At 51.3% G+C, this 19706-nt stretch overlaps 2 protein-coding genes across 5 annotated transcripts in view; one reads left to right on the top strand and one right to left on the bottom strand.

Annotated features, from left to right (window-relative positions):
• The window catches only part of UNG (uracil DNA glycosylase), a 110409-nt gene extending 97617 nt beyond the window's left edge, over positions 1 to 12792 (bottom strand). Inside the window, exons 1-2 of the mRNA XM_077296035.1 lie at positions 12530 to 12792; positions 11812 to 12021 (exon numbers count right to left, since the gene is read on the bottom strand). Coding sequence (XP_077152150.1) covers positions 11812 to 12021; positions 12530 to 12736 — 417 coding nt within the window. The 5' untranslated portion in view covers positions 12737 to 12792. The remainder of the gene's footprint in view (positions 1 to 11811; positions 12022 to 12529) is intronic.
• Positions 12347 to 19706, top strand: part of ALKBH2 (alkB homolog 2, alpha-ketoglutarate dependent dioxygenase) — a 34549-nt gene continuing 27189 nt past the window's right edge. Inside the window, exons 1-2 of one of the 4 annotated variants that reach the window (XM_077296049.1) lie at positions 12347 to 12451; positions 16081 to 16175. The gene's annotated coding sequence lies outside the window, so the exon portion shown is untranslated. Of the gene's footprint in view, positions 12452 to 12501; positions 12594 to 16080; positions 16176 to 19706 lie in introns of those variants that run through there. The other 3 variants (XM_077296058.1, XM_077296073.1, XM_077296066.1) reach the window with 3 other exon arrangements.

Below are 19706 nucleotides of genomic sequence, written 5' to 3' on the forward strand. Positions count from 1 at the left end.
CCGAGAACCAGCTGACGGTGCTGGAACCCGGATGGGTAGCCGAAGGTCCAAGAGCCAATGGAACTACCGAAGACCAGCTGACGTTACTGGAACCCGGTTACTAAGCAGGAGGTACCCGTGCCTGAAAGCACTACCAAGGACCACCTGACGTTGGTGGAACTCGGATACCCAGAGGGAGGAACCTAAGCCAAAGGCTCTGCCCGGAACCAGCTGACGGTACTGGAACCAGGATGGGGAGCAGAAGGTACAAGAGCAAGTGTGTGCGTGGCTTTTGCAGGACACGATGCCGGCTGCACAGCAGGGGAACAGCTGGCGGTGCTGAACCCCACTGACACATTGGCTGGTGTTTTTCTCTGTGCAGCTAGCAGTACCGGGCCCCAACTGGCGGTGTTAGAGCCCGGGGTCAGCAGGAGGAGGAGATGGAGCAGAGTGTAGGCCGAAGCCTGCACTGGCGGCAGCTTTGGGTCTGTTGTGCCTGCGTGGCTGTTGCAGGACACGTTGCCGGCTGCACAGCAGGGGAACAGCTGGCGGTGCTGAACCCCACTGACACATTGGCTGGTGTTTGGCTCTGTGCAGCTAGCAGTACCGGGCCCCAACTGGCGGTGTTGGAGCCCGGGCTCTGCAGGGGGAGCAGAGTGTAGGCCGAAGCCTACTTGAACCAATTTCAAAGGTAACCTTTAACCCCCCCTCAGGGGTTACAAAGTAGAAGAGCCACAGCTTATGCAGCAGTAGTGCTGCACAAGTCAAAGGTTGCTCTTTTAATTTTGCTCCTTGCACACGCTGAATGAAACACGTATAACATTTAGCCCTTTATACAGTCAAACTGTGTTGGAGGCGCGAGTTCCCTTTGTAATGAGACGCAGCACAGATGTCAAGAATCCCACCTTGGTGCTGGGTGCAGCCTCCTGAGCGTTGTTATTTGCTGTACAGGAGTCTGCGCTGTCGTGTTATCCCCTGGCCTAGCGCTGTTATCGCTGCCCATCTTCTGACCTCATTTAATGTTGGCCGCTGCGGTTCGCGATGACCATGAATCCCAGCCCCGCGGTGTCTTAACATTGTTAAAACACTGCGGGGCTGGGATTCATGGCCTGGCGCAGCACATATGTTCGCCTCTCGCACTCGGGTCCTTACACCCGCTGCAGACTGTGCGGCGTCAGCTGATCCCTTATCGCATGCCACGGCCATGAAGCCGCACAGTCTGAAGAAGGCGGAAGGAGATGAGGGACAGGCGAACTGATGCACTGCTCATGCCCATCAATCACACCCTCGCAGTCCCAAGAAATAAGACACCGAGGGGCGTTGTGTGGGTCAGGGCGGCCGCAGAGGCGCAGGCAGCCAAACAATGATGCCAGAAGACGGGCAGCACTACCAAAGGGGTTGCAGCGTGTCATTACAAAGGAAAGTCACACCCCCGGGACGGTTAAATGGTCACACAGAGGACACATTTCAGACGTGTTTTCAGTTCCACATGTGCGAGGAGAATACGTTTATGAGCCACCTTGCACACATGCAGCATTACCGCTGTACAAGGTGGCCTTAAAAACGTACAAACGCCTGGGGGAGGGGGGACAGGTTCCCTTCAATTTCAGTTCTTGTGTCTGCGTGGCTTTTGCAGGACACGATGCCGGCTGCACAGCAGGGGAACAGCTGGCGGTGCTGAACCCCACTGACACATTGGCTGGTGTTTTTCTCTGTGCAGCTAGCAGTACCGGGCCCCAACTGGCGGTGTTAGAGCCCGGGGTCAGCAGGAGGAGGAGATGGAGCAGAGTGTAGGCCGAAGCCTGCACTGGCGGCAGCTTTGGGTCTGTTGTGCCTGCGTGGCTGTTGCAGGACACGTTGCCGGCTGCACAGCAGGGGAACAGCTGGCGGTGCTGAACCCCACTGACACATTGGCTGGTGTTTGGCTCTGTGCAGCTAGCAGTACCGGGCCCCAACTGGCGGTGTTGGAGCCCGGGCTCTGCAGGGAGAGCAGAGTGTAGGCCGAAGCCTACTTGAACCAATTTCAAAGGTAACCTTTAACCCCCCCTCAGGGGTTACAAAGTAGAAGAGCCACAGCTTATGCAGCAGTAGTGCTGCACAAGTCAAAGGTTGCTCTTTTAATTTTGCTCCTTGCACACGCTGAATGAAACACGTATAACATTTAGCCCTTTATACAGTCAAACTGTGTTGGAGGCGCGAGTTCCCTTTGTAATGAGACGCAGCACAGATGTCAAGAATCCCACCTTGGTGCTGGGTGCAGCCTCCTGAGCGTTGTTATTTGCTGTACAGGAGTCTGCGCTGTCGTGTTATCCCCTGGCCTAGCGCTGTTAGCGCTGCCCATCTTCTGACCTCATTTAATGTCGGCCGCTGCGGTTCGCGATGACCATGAATCCCAGCCCCGCGGTGTCTTAACATTGTTAAAACACTGCGGGGCTGGGATTCATGGCCTGGCGCAGTACATATGTTCGCCTCTCGCTTGGGTTCTTACACCTGCTTCAGACTATGTGGCGTCAGCTGATCCTTTATCGCATGCCGCGGCCATGAAGCCGCACAGTCTGAAGAAGGCGGAAGGAGCTGAGTGACAGCCTGGCGAAGATATGCACTGCTCATGCCCGTTAATCACACCCTCGCAGTCAAAATAAATAAGACACCGAGGGGCGTTGTGTCGGGCAGGGCGGCCGCAGAGGCGCACCCAGCCAAACAATGATGCCAGAAGACGGGCAGCGTTACCAAGGAGCTTGTTGCGTGTCAATACAAAGGAAAATCACACCTGAGGGACGTTTTAATGGTCACAGAGGACACATTTTAGACGTGTTAAGTTCCACGAGTGCAAGGAGAATACGTTTCTGAGCCACCTTGCACACATGCAGCATTACTGCTGTACAAGGTGGCTGTAAAACATAGAAACACCTGGGGGAGGGTGGACAGGTTCCCTTAAATTTCAGTTCTTGTGTCTGCGTGGCGGTCGCAGGACACGTTGCCGGCTACACAGCAGGGGAAAAGCTGGCGGTGCTGAACCCCACTGACACATTGGCTGGTGTTTTTCTCTGTGCAGCTGGCAGTACCGGGCCCCAACTGGCGGTGTTAGAGCCCGGGGTCAGCAGGAGGAGGAGATGGAGCAGAGTGTAGGCCGAAGCCTGCACTGGCGGCAGCTTTGGGTCTGTTGTGCCTGCGTGGCTGTTGCAGGACACGTTGCCGGCTGCACAGCAGGGGAACAGCTGGCGGTGCTGAACCCCACTGACACATTGGCTGGTGTTTGGCTCTGTGCAGCTAGCACATCTGGGCCCCAACTGGCGGTGTTAGAGCCCAGGGTCAGCAGGAGGAGGAGAGGGAGCAGAGTGTAGGCCGAAGCCTGCACTGGAGCAAGTTGAAAGGGAAACTTTAACCCCCCCCCCCCCAGGCGTTTGTAGCTGAAAGAGCCATCGTGTACAGCACTAATGCTGGAAAAGGTAAACTTAGCTCTTTTAATTATGGTCCTTGCACATGCTGAACCTAACACTTATAAAAAGTGTCCCCTCCTACCGTGATACCGTCCGGTAGGTGGAACTTTCCTTTGTGATGTGACGCAGCACAGCCGTCATTCTTACCCCCTTGGCGCCGTGCGCCGCCTCCTCAGCGTTGTTTGAATCAGTCCCGGAGCCTGCGCTGTTAGGTTAGCCCTTGGCCATGCACACATTTTGCGCTGCCCGTCTTCTGACATCATTTGGTGTCAGGCTGGCTGCGCCTGTGCGGCCGCGCTGGCCGAGAGCCTGCCTCGTACTGTCTTCTGATTTAATCCCACTGGGGGCCTGAGATCCATGGACATGCGCAGTGCATATCTGAACCTCCACCTCTCACTCATCTCCCTACGGCTTCTTCTGACTGTGCGGTGTCACGGCCGTGGCATGCTATTAGGGACCAGCTGACACCGCACAGTTTGAATAAGCCGTAGGGAGATGAGTGAGAGGTGGAGGTTCAGATATGCACTGCGCATGTCCATGGATCTCTGGCCCCCAGTGGGATTAAATCAGAAGAAAGTACGAGGCGGGCTCTCGGCCAGCGCAGCCGCACAGGCGCAGCCAGCCTGACACCAAATGATGTCAGAAGACGGGCAGCGCAAAATGTGTGCATGGCCAAGGGCTAACCTAACAGCGCAGGCTCCGGGACTGATTCAAACAACGCTGAGGAGGCGGCGCACGGCGCCAAGGGGGTAAGAATGACGGCTGTGCTGCGTCACATCACAAAGGAAAGTTCCACCAACCGGACGGTATCACGGTAGGAGGGGACACTTTTCATAAGTGTTAGGATCAGCATGTGCAAGGAGCACCACGAAAAGAGGCACTTTTTCCCTTTGCATCATTACTGCTGCACAAGGTGGCTCCTTCAGTAACAAACGCCTGGGGGGGGGGGGGGGGGGACAGGTTCCCTTAAATTTAACTTGTTGTGCCTGCGTGGCGGTCGCAGTACACGTTGCCGGCTGCACAGCAGGGGAACAGCTGGCGGTGCTGAACCCCACTAACACATTGGCGAGGTGTTTGGCTCTGTGCGGACAGCACTTCTGGACGGCAACTGGCGGTGTTGGAGCCCAGGGACAGGTGGAGGAGGAGGAGGTAGGAGGAGGTAGGAGGGATTGCCACACACACAGCAGGGGAACAGCTGACGTTACTGAACCCCAATAACAGAGGAGGGACTGTTGACTGTGCGTACAGCACTTCTGGACGGCAACTGGCGGTGTTGGAGCCCAGGGACAGGTGGAGGAGGAGGAGGTAGGAGGGATTGCCACACACACAGCAGGGGAACAGCTGACGTTACTGAACCCCAATAACAGAGGAGGGACTGTTGACTGTGCGTACAGCACTTCTGGACAGCAACTGGCGGTGTTGGAGCCCAGGGACAGGTGGAGGAGGAGGAGGTAGGAGGAGGTAGGAGGGATTGCCACACACACAGCTGGGGAACAGCTGACGTTACTGAACCCCAATAACAGAGGAGGGACTGTTGACTGTGCGTACAGCACTTCTGGACGGCAACTGGCGGTGTTGGAGCCCAGGGACAGGTGGAGGAGGAGGAGGTAGGAGGGATTGCCACACACACAGCAGGGGAACAGCTGACGTTACTGAACCCCAATAACAGAGGAGGGACTGTTGACTGTGCGTACAGCACTTCTGGACGGCAACTGGCGGTGTTGGAGCCCAGGGACAGGAGGGGGAGGTGGAGGAGGTAGGAGGGATTGCCACACACACAGCTGGGGAACAGCTGACGTTACTGAACCCCAATAACAGAGGAGCGACTGTTGGGACTGTGCGGACAGCACTTCTGGACGGCAACTGGCGGTGTTGGAGCCCAGGGACAGGTGGAAAAGCAGAGGAACACAATGTAGGCCGAAGCCTGAGAAAGTCGAAAGGGAACCTTTAACCCCCCCCCCCCCCAAGGCGTTTGTAGCTGAAAGAGCCAGCTTGTGCAGCACAAAAGATGCAAAAGGAAAAGGTGGCTCTTTTCATCACGCTCCTTGCAAACACAGAACTAAACACTTATAAAATGTGTCCCCTGAAACCGTGAAACCGTCCCGGAGGTGGGACTTTCCTTCGTAACATGACGCAGCACAGCCGTCATTCCTACCCCCCACCCCCCCCCGGCGCCGCGCCCCGGCTCCTCAGCGTTGTTTGATTCCGTCCCGGAGCCTGCGCTGTTAAGTTATCCCTTGGCCAGGCACACTTAGCGCTGCCCATCTTCTGACATCATTTGGTGTCAGGCTGGCTGCGCCTGTGCGGCCGCGCTGGACGGGAGCCCGCCTCGCAGTGTCTTCTGATTTTATCCCACTGGGGGCCTGGGATCCATGGCCATGCGCAGTGCATATCCTCGCCTCTCACTCCCCTCCCTACGGCTTCTTAAGACTGTGCGGTGTCACGACCGTGGCATGCTATTAGGGACCAGCTGACACCGAACAGTCTGAAGAAGCCATAGGGAGATGAGTGAGAGGTGGAGGTTCAGATATGCAATGCGCATGTCCATGGATCCCAGGCCCCCAGTGGGATTAAATCAGAAGACACTGCGAGGCGGGCTCTCGGCCAGCGCGGCCGCACAGGCGCAGCCATCCTGACACCAAATGATGCCAGAAGACGGGCAGCGCTAAGTGTGCCTGGCCACGGGATAACATAACAGCGCAGGCTCCGGGACGGAATCAAACAACGCTGAGGAGCCGGGGCGCAGCGCCGGGGGGGTAGGAATGACGGCTGTGCTGCGTCATATTACGAAGGAAAGTCCCACCTCCGGGACGGTTTTACGGTATCAGTGGACACATTTTATAAGTGTTAAGTTCTGCGTGTGCAAGGAGCTAAACCAAAATAGCTACCTTTTCCTTGTGCAGCATTACTGCTGCACAAGGTGGCTCTTTCAGTAACAAACGCCTTGGGGGGGGGGGGGGACAGATTCCCTTACATTTCAGTTGTTGTGTCAGCGTGGCGGTCGCATGACACATTGCCGGCTACACAGCTGGGGATCAGCTGACGTTACTGAAACCCAATAACACTGGGTCGTATGTTTTGACTGTGCAGACGGCACTTCTGAGCCTCAACTGGCGGTGTTGGAGCCCAGGAATTTAAGTTCAGGTGGTAGAAAGATGAACACAACAGGAGACCTGGATAACGTATACAGTGACCTAATTATTTAATCAGGAGGAGGAGTGGCAAATTCCTGCGAGATCCAGGCCTTGTTCATTTTCAGGAAAGTAAGCCGGTCAACGATATCGAAGGATAGTCGCATGCGACGGTCAGTTAGTACACCACCTGCAGCACTAAAGACACGTTCCGATAATACACTGGCCGCAGGGCAAGACAGCACCTCCAATGCATACTGGCTTAGCTCTGGCCATGTATCCAGCTTTGAGACCCAAAACTTGAAAGGGGAAGAGCCGTCTGGGAGTACAGCAAGAGGGCAAGACATGTAGTCTGTCACCATCTGACGGAACCGTTGCCTCCTGCTGACTGGAGCCGTCTGTGATGGTGTAGACTTTTGTGGGGGGCACAGAAAACTGTGCCACAGTTGGGCCATACTGGTCTTGCCTTGGGCAGAGGCACTGCTTCTGCTCCCTCTTTGTGCAGAGCCTCCACCACTGCCTGGACGCACTGAGCTGCTTTGGAATGCACTAGCAGCACTTCTCTCAGTTGGAATGGAGAAGATGATGGAATTGACCAGTGTGTCTTGGTACTCCCGCATTTTTCGCTCCCGGTTCAACGGTGTGATGAGGCTTTCTACATTGTCCCGGTAGCGAGGATCGAGGAGGGTGAACACCCAATAATCAGACATGTTGAGAATGTGGGCGATGCGGCGGTCGTTTCTCAGGCACTGCAGCATGTAATCCACCATGTGCTGCAGACTGACAACTGCCCAAGAAACGCTGTCCCCTGCTGGAGGCGTGATCTCTGCCTGCTCGTCATCACCCCACCCTCGCTGTACACACTGAGTACTGGACAATTCGGTAACTCCCTCCTCTGGACGGACGTCTTCCTCCTCCATTGACTCCTCCTCATCCTCCTCACAAACTGTCCCCTGCCTACGCATTTGTGAGGAACCACGTGGTGCTGACTGTCCAGAAGATGATGGAAATGGTGAATCCTCATCCTCCACCTCTTCCACAACATCATCCCTTAGCGCTTGCAGTGATTTTTCAAGCAGGCAGATAAGGAGGACAGTCATGCTGACTAGTGCATCATCTGCACTCGCCATCCGCGTGGAATAATCAAAGGGACGCAAAACCTGGCAGACGTCATTCATAGTGGCCCACTCTGTGGTTGTGAAGTCTGTACGGCGCTGAGTGCGACTTCTTTGCGCCTGAAGCAGCTGGTACTCCATTACAGCTTGCTGCTGCTCACACAACCGCTCCAACATATGTAACGTGGAATTCCACCTGGTAGGTAGGTCACATATGATGCGATGTTCCGGCAGGCGGTGTCGGCGCTGCAGAGCCGCAATGCGCGCTTTTGCCGTGCTGGAACGCCGCAAGTGAGCACACTCTAGGCGGACCTTGTGCAGCAGTGCATCAAGATCCGGATAGTCCCTCAAAAAGCTCTGCACGACCAAATTGAGCACATGTGCCAGACATGGGATGTGAGTGAGGTTGCCGAGGCCCAGAGCTGCCACCAGATTTCGGCCATTATCACACACTACCATGCCTGGCTGGAGATTCGCTGGCACAAACCACACATCGCTCTCCTGCTTGATGGCATTCCAGAGCTCCTGCGCTGTGTGGCTACGATTCCCCAAAAAAATTAATTTCAAGACGGCCTGTTGACGTTTGGCCACGGCTGTGCTCATGTCGGTCGTAACAGGTACACGTTCATCACGGGTCCATGTGGAGGTGGACTGTGACGGCTCCTGCAGCGATGATTCTGAGGAACTGGTGTAAGAGGAGGAGTCAATGCGTACAGAATGGATTCCTGCAATCCTTGGAGTGGGCAGGACACGTCCTGCGCCACTCGCACGGTCTGTACCCGGCTCAACGACATTAACCCAATGGGCAGTGAGGGACAGGTATCGCCCCTGTCCATGTTGACTGGTCCACGCATCGGTGGTGAGGTGGACCTTGCTACTGACGGCGTTCAGTAGCGCGTGTTTTATGTGTCCCTCCACATGCTTGTGCAGGGCAGGGACGGCTTGCCTGCTGAAGTAAAAGCGGCTGGGCACATTGTACTGTGGGACTGCCAATGACATCAAGTCACGGAAGCTGTCAGTCTCCACCAGCCTGAATGACAGCATTTCCAGTGAAAGAAGTTTGGCAATGCCTGCAGTCAGAGCCTGTGCTCGTGGGTGGTTTGCCGAGAAAGGCCGCCTTTTCTCCCATGCCTGTACTACCGATGGCTGTAGAGTGGGCTGGGAGTGTGTGGATGACTGGGAAAGTGGTGCTGCGGGTGGAATTACAGCGGGTCTCTGGACAACAGGGCCAGAGGTTCTTCCACGGCGATCCTGGGAGGAAGCCGAACCAGCTGCGTGTGAGCTAGAGGAAGAGGCAACACGAGCTGAAGAGGTGGTAGCTGCCGCTGTTGGTTGGCCTAGCTCTTCAGTGTGTTTTTCTAACTCCGCCGGGTGCCTGGTGCGCACATGTTTCCACATGTTGGAGGTATTGAGGTTGCTGACATTTTTCCCTCTTTTGACTTTTTGATGACACACCTTGCATCTGACATAGCAAATGTCATCTGCAACTGTGTCAAAAAAGGACCAGGCACTGCAAGTCTTGGGAGCGCCCTTTTTGGCTTTTGGAAGAGACATGCTCCTAACGGGTGCCAAAGCGGAGGCTGCAGGATCCGCAGTCTTCCCCCTCCCTCTCCCTCTTTGGGTCGTACGGGGAATCTCTTCCTCAGAGCTGCTCCCACCACCTTCCTGTCCCTCACGCCAAGATGGGTCAAGGACCTCATCATCTACACTACCCTCTGCCCCCAACTGCTCCTCCTGGGTAGTCTCAGCAGCAGAGCACGCACCAGTAAGTGGCACCTGAGTGTCATCATCAGCTGATGCGGCCTGCGATGTGGTGACCGGAGCCACTGGCCCACCCGCCTCTTCAGAGGAAGAGAGAAAAAGCTGTTGGGCATCACTGCACCCTGCCTCTTCTTCCATTTCTCCAATGCTGCTTGGCTGGACCCGTTTCCAAGCCAAGAGATTCAGAGAACAGAAGTAGAGACGGCTCCTGTCCTGGGCTCTCTGTCTGCCTGGGCAATTTGGCAGGTGGTGAAGAGACAGATGGCTGCTCTCCAGTGCTCTGTGTCTGAGAGGATGTGGCACTAATTGAAGTTGATGCATTAGCTGCCATCCATCCGACAACGGCTTCAATTTGTTCTTCACGCAGCAGCGGTGTACGGCGCTCTGACACAAAGCTGCGCATGAACGACTGTTGCCTGGTGAATGTGGGTGCTGATGAGTCACCGGTGCCCGCAGCAGGCACAGAATCCCCACGTCCCCTCCCTGCTCCGCTCCCATGCCCACGTGCCTTACTCACTGCCTTCTTCATCTTGGTTGACTGATAAAGATAAGCAGAAAAGTACTAACGGCTTTGTGTGCTTATTCCTGAGCAACTCCTCCTAACAGGTATAAGAAACACTAATTTTCTAAAGTGTGGACTAGACTTTAATATGAGCTAATGTGGCCTACACAAATGTAAAGTGGTGTAACTGGTGTGTTTGGTGAACTTTATTATTTATTTATTTTTTGGGGGCTGAACTGACAACAGATAGAGCTGCAGTCACACGGAGACCGTGCAGACAGACGTAAACGGCGCTGCAAGGCCCAAAAACCCTCCTCTACGTTATCCTATGTAGTGTTTTTCCACAAATTAGCTGGAGACGGGTGGAAAGACACTAATAGGATTTTTTTGAATAAATTAGCAGCAGACTACACTACTTGAAAAAAAAAAAAAAAAAAAAGAACAGTATGAGGCAATGAACCACCCTCCCTGAACTGAATACAACCAGCTATGGATGGCCTATGTGGCTGCACTCAGACTAGAGAGTGGGCTGCACACACACACACACACACACACACACACACACACACACACACACACACACACACAGACCTTGCAGATCGCTGTGAAAACAGCGCTACAAGGCAAAAGCAAGGTGAATAGTAGGTGAACACAGCGGTTGCTAAATTAGCCTTTGGAAAGCACAAAGAAGCAAATCGCTATCTCTAAACTGTCCCTCAGTCAGCAAACAGCGTCCTGTCACTAACTGAATTCACAGCAGAGTGATCGCAAAATGGCGCCAGCGACTTTTAAACTGCATCATGACATCATTTCAGCAGCCAATCACAGCCTTGCCAGTAGTTTCATGCCCTCCATGCTAAACAGGATGTGCCCACACTTGGAATCATTCTCATTGGCTGGATTTCTGCATTTTGAATCTTGGAACTTCCGATTCCGGTATCCGATACGCGGCAAGTATCGGAATCCCGGTATCGGAATTCCGATACCGCAAGTATCGGCCGATACCCGATACTTGCGGTATCGGAATGCTCAACACTAGTCATCACGATTTGCACACCGCATGTGTCCACTAGTCTCATCCAATGTCGCTGAATAGAAGTGATGAGAAAACGCTGGATGGGACTCGTCACCATGTATAAATGTGGCCACGTGACTGCCCAATCGCATGGGCGCTATTGACAGTGTGGATGTGCACAATATCATGGTTCGTCAGAGTGACCGCACGCCTTACTACTTAGAGGGCACAACCCCTTTAATATACTAGACGACTAGAAGGTAAAGAGGATCTGTTAACTGTCCAGATGGATCGGTATTAAAATAATCCTATTCTCCATGAAATATCATTGCTGGCTCGTATACTTTAGAAGTCTGCATTGTGCCATTCCTGTTATTCTCCCTGAATATTTATTAAGTGACAACTGGGCGTTACCAGAGGGGCATGTCTTCTGTAAAGCCCAGCACTGATTGGCAGACTGCACAAGAACAGGCTGCATTCGGTAACACCCTACATTTCTAGGATTATGGAGAATAAGGTGACGGCTCCAGGTTAGGCTACATTCACATTTGCGTTGTGCGGCGCAGCGTCGGCGACACAACGCATGCAAAACGCCGCTTTTTGTGACACATGCGTCCAATTTTGGCATGATTTTCGGCGCAAAAAAATGCAACATGCAGCGTCCTGTGCGCCCTGACGCTTGCGCCAAAAATGACGCATGCGTCACAAAACGCAAGACAACGCATGTCCATGCGCCCCCATGTTAAATATAGGGGCGCATGACGCATGCGCCGCTATGCGTCGCCGAAACTACGCCCGACGAACGCAAATGTGAACGTAGCCTTACAGGGGTGATCGTACAGACGACCACGGATATTTGGGACGCTACCTTGGTGAAGTAAGGCTTGGTGAACTCCACCAGCAGCTCCTGCCGCCAGCTGTCCCCGAACCCTTCTGGAACATGGCGAGCTGCGAGTTTCTGTAGTGCTGCAGCTTTGTTCCTCTGGATCCGGTCCAGCTGCTCCGGGCTCAGAGGAGGGGACACGACTGCAGGGGTCTGGTCCTCTTCTGGGTGTCTGCTCTTCTTCACGGGAGTAACCTGGGGAGAGGAGTAACACAAGGCTCGGATCACACTCTGCAGCCTCCGGCCATCATACAGGCGCGCCCTCATGTTACACAGGAGGACCATGGTACTACACAGGAGGACCATGGTACTGCACAGCAGCCGGGTACCACCACACCAGGCGCCGCCCCGGCTCACACGTATTATTACACTTCCGGGTCCTGTACACGCTGGATTTTCCCGCAAAAAAAAATAGTAATCTTTGTAACTCCGCCCTCCAATCTGGACCTGTACAATAATTGGCTGTCGGACTTGCCAGTCAGTGACCCAGCCTATAGGATCTAACAGCACTTTTCTCAATGGCTCCTTCCTTCATTCATTCATTCATTCATTCACACACTGCAATAGACAGACACAACCTTCGCTTCAGCAGCTGAGTGTTCGCATCTGCCCGGCTAGATGACAGGTAATGACAGCGTGCAGTATATAAGGACTGGACGCCATTCCTGCATCACTACAGCCACGGTGCGCCCAGGTCACTCACCTCTCCCCTGCAGCCTTCCGCTTCTGTGAAGGCTTCTGAAGAAGACCTCTTCTTGGAGACATGGGTAAAGAAGGAATGGATGGTCTTCTGGCCGATCATGGTGGTTAACCTGCGGGAGTTCAGCTTGTCAGACACAATCGTGCAGAGTGCGCGGTTTTGGCGCCAAACTCTCCTTTCCCGCTGGAAGGCGGACCTGGCGGTTACCATGGTTACTGGCTGTGCTATGAGGGGAGCAGGCTGATGCTCTCACTGCAGTCTGCACTCGGCTAAGTGGCGATGTATGGGGGGCAACTAGGACAGTCCCCTGCTCTGCACTGTATCCTGTCACTTACAGAGCGAAAACAGACCTCAGTTATAGGTAATGTTCACACATACAAACAAAACCAATCGCTAATGCCACGGTCAGAATTTTACCTCAGTATCTGTAAGGCTACGTTCACATTTGCGTTGTGCGCCGCAGCGCACAACGCAAACAAAAACGCAGCAAAACGCATGCACAACGCTGCGTTTTGCGCCGCATGCGTCCTTTTTTTAATTGATTTTGGACGCAGCAAAAATGCAACTTGCTGCGTCCTCTGCGCCCGGACGCGGGCGCCGCAGCGACGCATGCGGCGCAAAACGCAAGTGCGACGCATGTCCATGCGCCCCCATGTTAAATATAGGGGCGCATGACGCATGCGGCGCCCGACGCTAATGTGAACGTAGCCTAAAAGGCCTCTTTCACATTAGCGTCGTGCACTGCACGTGGCTATGCGTCGTTCTGTAGAAAAAAACGCGTCCTGCAAAAGTGCTTGCAGGATGCGTTTTTTTTCTCCATAGACTTGAATTAGCGACGCATTGCCACACGTCGCAACCGTCGTGCGACTGTTGCGTCGGACCGTCGGCACAAAAAAAGTTACATGTAACTTTTTTTGTGCGTCGATAGCGTCTTTTCCCACCGCGCATGCGCGGCCGGAACTCCACCCCCGCCTCCCCGCACATCACAATGGGGCAGCGGATGTGATGTAAAACAGCATCCGCTGCCCCCGTTGTGCGGCGCTTCCACACTATGCGTCGGTGCGCTGCAACGTCGCATAGCGATGTGCAGTGCACGACGCTAGTGTGAAAGTAGCCAAAACCAGAAGTGGTGATACGTTTCTGTAAGGCCGGATGGCCACGATCAGGAACTAGCGGCGCTGTGGATGCAGCATATGTCCGCTGCGCTCAAACCGCTGCCGTCTATTGAACGCAGGTGACTCCGCATGTGACCACTGAACCGTACGGAATCACTGCACCCAATACATTGTATGGGTGAGATTTATCTTGTGGACGCTCCTGTCTCTGCAAGAGAAATTGACATTCTGCAGTCCTGAAAGACGCACCACATGTCTGTCTCCGCGGGTGTCACTGGACACATAGTGCACATGGGATTTCTTAAAATGCCATCCTCTATGCAGTAACATCTGGATGCTGTGCAAGTACGTAGTGTCCAACCCGCAGCCATTACTGATCGTGGGCACGTACCCTTATACTCTTCCTGACCAAATACTGAACATGTGCACGTGGCATACAGAGACACGCACGGAGCGTGCGGCTACAGTCTGCTCTCAGCACACAGCGGCCCTGGCACACTGACTTACAGCCATCTCTGCAGTGTATCACACAATGTGCCAGGGTGTGCTTACAGCGGCCGGTGACTGAATCCGTGCCAGCGCCTCTATGACTGTACATCAGGGGCTGTGTGGCTTTACGCTATTTACCTACAGGTTAACAACATTTGGGGTCACTACAAGTTCCCTTTAAATGCTGGCCAGGAACCAGGCAGCATGGGAGACTAGTCAGACGTGGATCCTTGGCAGCTGCTCCCTTCCGGATGCCAGTGACTCACAGATCTCTCACCCTACCTGCTGGAGACTCACCTATCCGACTAGCCTCCCGTGCGGCTCTGTCCCCGGTTGCTAGTAATCTACCGTATCTTTGGAACGCTGCAGTGTTTCAGAATCAAACATACCGTATATGGCTGAAAATATTCAACCAGTGTCTGCTGCCTGTGGGTCGGGCAGCGTGTATCACCCGACAGGTTCCCTTTAATTTAAATGGTAAAGAAGAACCTTTTTCTAAAGCCTCATTCAGTTATCCATGTTGCACATACATTTTTGTTTTCCACTGATACAACAACATGTACCTAGCATAATCTATAGTGCTAGTCACATGTCCGTGTTTTTTTTCATGGACTGTGTATCCGTGCAGTACACATGGAGATGTCCATTTTTTTTTTCCCCAGTTACACGAATAATAAGGGCCAATACAAATCTTTGGTTCCGTGAAAAATACGTACAGTAGACAGATGCTATCTGTGTGCCATCAATATTTGACATTGCAAAGAATATGAGACGCTTTGTAATTTGTGCATTCATTAAAAACGCCGATGACACACTGGCAGTAAAAACAGACACACAGACCATACACTGATGACACCGGTATCATGTTTTCCCATACGTGTTTTAACACTCATTTATGAATGAGGCCTAAACGTGTATGTATGTGTGTGTGTTTAGTACACACCTACTGTACAAACTGAAACATCAGTGCCCACTGCAATCAATTTTCTTGTAGTGTTTCTTTTGCAGTCCTGCTAATGTTTTTTGAGCACCTACCTCCTCACGAATCTGGTGGCAGCCGGTGATGGCTTCCCCTTTCTGCCACGTCCTGGTAGTGTAGTCTGTGTACTTTTAACTTTGAACTTAGCTTCTTGCTGTATCTCTATGAGCATTTAATGACTTTGCTATCTTTTTGTATGCTTTTCTTTGTTTCTGCAAGGCAATGAGCTCTTCTCAAGAGTAAAGGTACCGTCACACTAAACGATATCGCTAGCGATCCGTGACGTTGCAGCGTCCTCGCTAGCGATATCGTTTAATTTGACACGCAGCAGCGATCAGGATCCTGCTGTGATGTCGCTGGTCGCTGAATAAAGTCCAGAACTTTATTTGGTCGTCCGATCGCCGTGTATCGTTGTGTTTGACACCAAAAGCAACGATACCAGCGATGTTTTACACTGGTAACCAGGGTAAACATCGGGTTACCAAGCGCAGGGCCGCGCTTAGTAACCCGATGTTTACCCTGGTTACCAGCGTAAAAGTAAAAAAAACAAACAGTACATACTCACCCAGCGTCATACCTCCCCCAGCGTCTGCTTCCTGACACTGACTGAGCGCCGGCCCTAAAGTGAAAGTGAAAGCCGCTGTGCTGTTAGGGCCGGAGCTCAGTCAGTGTCAGGAAGCAGAAGCTGGGGGACGCTGGGTGAGTATGTAGTTTGTTTTTTTTACTTTTACGCTGGTAACCAGGGTAAACATCGGGTTACTAAGCGCAGCCCTGCGCTTAGCAACCCGATGTTTACCCTGGTTACCCGGGGACCTCGGCATCGTTGGTCGCTGGAGAGCGGTCTGTGTGACAGCTCTCCAGCGATCAAACAGCGACGCTGCAGCGATCGGCATCGTTGTCGCTATCGCTGCAGCGTCGCTTAATGTGACGGTACCTTTACTAAAACTTTGTAATCTCTTCTCATATTTCAGTGTCCTTATATTTGCAAGCAGATCAAATGGAGGCCCTCTTCCTGAGCCCCCACCCCTTCTTTACCCTGGTCTTGGCTGAGTGAGCACAGAGTAAGGTACAGATTCATCAGAAATAATAGACTTTGTGGCCAATGCTTTCTATTAGGCCGGGGTCAGACCTAACGTATCAAAATACGGTCCGTTTTTTTACAGCCGAGATATGCAGAAAAGTTCCTGAACAGTGCTTCGTATTCAATGCGAGGATGCAATTTTTTTTTCCTCCAAAAATTATCCATATGGCATCCGTACGGCGAGATTTTCTCGCTGGCTTGCCAAATGGACATAGAATGGATCCATGGGCTCAAATATTCGTGAAAACATATACTCTCTCTCATTGAGACACATACTAGATGGTGGCCCGATTCTAACGCATCGGGTATTCTAGAATATGTATGTAGTTTATTTATGAAGATTTAAGAATAATGCAATGAATACACAGGATTTTCTGGGTAAAATATATACATTATCAGTGAAGCGGTGTTTAAATCCTGCGCCAATATCGCTGATTGGTCGCATCCAGCCGGGTGGGACCAATCAGCGCAGCGGGGTTTAAATCCCGGGCCAATTCGCGGCCGGACTGCGCCTGTCGCTGATTGGTCGTGGGCAGCTGGCGAGACCAATCAGCGAGGCGGGATTTCCGTTACAGACAAACAGACAGAATTAGATGATTATATAGTAGATACCCGATGCGTTAGAATCGGGCCACCATCTAGTAATCATATAAACATTGGTGCTTACATTTATGTTTTAACCCATTGGACACACTGCCATTGTTTTTCTCCTGTCTTTATTTTATTAGTCATCTATCGCTGTATGACAGCTTGTTTTCTACAGGATGACTTATAGTTTTCAAAGATACCATTTATTTTATCATATGATAAACTTAAAAACAGGGAAAATTTTTATTCTCTCCCTCACACTGTCCTCCATGTTATTCTCTCTCCTCACAGACTGTAATTCATGTTATTCTCGCCCTCACAGACTTCCCTGACGAAGCCGCCCAGGAGCGGCGATACGCGTGGGACTCACCCACACCCCCTGGTCTCTCCTCCACTCCCTCTCAGCCCTGACCTGGAACGGTAATCCTTTTGGCCTCACCCTGCATACCAGCAGCTTTATTCTATGGTGGACGGCTGTGTGTCATGTGCTCTGACATGCTGGTGGGCACATTATACTATTAGCCCTCTTATCATCCTTAGGGGCTGTCTATTTGTATTCTCCCAGACCCCACAGGGGTGGCTATCTCTGGGGTACAGCCATACATTCATTTTTGATTCCAGCAGGGACTTTATTTCATTATATATTTCCCCTCATTCACATGGATTGTGATCATTTGTGAGCAAGTTTGGGGACGCCCTTATTCAGCTCACTGAGACAGGACCAGGGATCTGGTTATTGGTACAATATGGTACATTTACCTTGTGATATTATATAAATAAAATTTCCTTGGGGACACATAATATGGAACTGTTGATTGTTAACTAACTTGGATTATCCTCCTGTTTGTTGCAGTTTCATATATGTAAATATATAGAGGGCTTTTGTATATTATATATCTTCATGTGGACCAGGGTACATGGGGGTGGCTGTGTTGTTTTAATTGGTTTTAGATTTTTTGCTGTTTGGTGTTTACATTAATAAAAATCATATATATTCATATTTTTTCATGACTTTGTAGCAGGTGTGCACTCATTTATGCATGGGCTTTCCTCCTTGGCTTGGTACTGCATATTCCATGCATTTGGTAGCACCCTGCCTCAGTATTATTTGAGCTTTATATTATTGTGAGATGGTAGTGCACCTGAAACTTTAATTATCGATTGTTTGGCCATACACCCCACTTTCATGAGGGTGTTTTCTTCCTCAGGTGGCACACAACTGAATATAGTGTTTTGATACAAAAATCCGTTGTGAGTGTTACTATACACTCTCATAGGTATATAAAAAAGGTTTCTTTGATATATTGCCACCTGTGGACAATTGCTGATATGGATTGGGAAACTAGGGAGGCCACATGGCGGAATCAATCATCTAGCCTATTTTCTAATACTGGTCCAGTAAGCACAGACTCTGATTTTTCTAAACTTTCATTGGATCTTATAACAGCTAATAAATCAGCTGTACGTCTTTGGTGGAATATTAGAACATTGGAGGAATACCTCAGGGTGGGAATTGTGCCACGGGGTTTGCGGATTCAAATTTTCCCGGCATGGGAACCCTCTTCCCAATTTAAACATACATGGGAAAAAGGATTATTACAATGTTCCAGCATTATTATAAACATGTTGCTGGAGCATGATAAACAGCTCCTCTCGTCCACCAAACAGAATATCAGGGACCTGGAAAACAGGTTGATTGACTTTGATGAAACACAATTGGTATCCCCTTTTAAATTAAAACTTAAAGAGACATTGGATAAATTTGAAAAGGAGGTAATAGGCCGTAAACAGAAGAAATTCCAGAGAGATCGTTCTGATTTTGACAACCAAAGAATTTTCCGTTGGAGACACTCTGGAAATACTCGATATATGCAACAACCGGTACATCACTTGGCACCTGATCCATCTGAGATGGCGACCGGTGCTTCCAGTTCGAGTGATTTTTTATCATCAGGAGGCAGCGATCTGGACGGAAGACAAGACGGGGACGTAAGCGGCAGAAATCTCAGGAAGCGCCAAACTACTCGGAGGGGTCCATTTTCACCATACCGTCGCAATCAGAGGAACAGGAAATGATGAGGGCTTCTGCCACCATGGTCCCGGGGGGAACATCTTTACAGGTACAGTCCTCTGCCTTACAGATTATTAATCTATCAGATCTTGTTCTCTCATCAGCAGAGTGCTCAGTGTTACAAAGGGGACTGTCATTCTCCCCTACTAAAACTACGGAAAAATTCGATCTTATTAAGGACCTATATTTATTCTGTAGAAAATTAATATTACAGGTGATCCACAAAAGACCGGAGGCTATTGAATCATCTTCCATCAGGGATCAACAGGTTCTTCAGGATCTCCTGGACCTCTTGGATGAAAATACCACATCACCAGGTAGGAAGGCCTTCCCATATAGAAATAAGGCATCTTTCACTCCTTCGTTCTCCTTGGTTCCAGCGGTGAAATTTTTCTTTGAGGCCACCAAAAGGGATATTTTGCATCTCCCCCCCCATTGCTGGTAATCTCGATAACCTCTCACGTTCTGAAAGAAAGGCCATTGATTCGCTCAGAAATAATGACTCCATCATTATCAGGGAAGCAGATAAGGGTGGGAATGTGGTGCTCTGGCCCACCCACCTTTACCTGGAAGAAGCTAAGAGACAATTGGATAATACCAACTTCTATGTCAAATTACCTTCGGACCCTACAGAGGTATTTCTAGGGAGGCTGCGTAAATTGATTAATCAAGCTGCCTCTATGGGAACTGTCTCCAAGAGTGAAAAAAAGTTCATGTGGGTTGATAACCCTGTTGTCCCCACATTTTACCTTTTACCGAAGGTACACAAAAATACTTACAAACCACCCGGCAGGCCAATTGTGTCCAGCATTGGAAGTATGTGTGAAAGAGTATGTACATACATCGACTTCTTCATA

The sequence above is a fragment of the Ranitomeya variabilis genome, chromosome 1, assembly GCF_051348905.1.
Source record: "Ranitomeya variabilis isolate aRanVar5 chromosome 1, aRanVar5.hap1, whole genome shotgun sequence".
Classification (NCBI taxonomy): Eukaryota; Metazoa; Chordata; class Amphibia; order Anura; family Dendrobatidae; genus Ranitomeya; species Ranitomeya variabilis.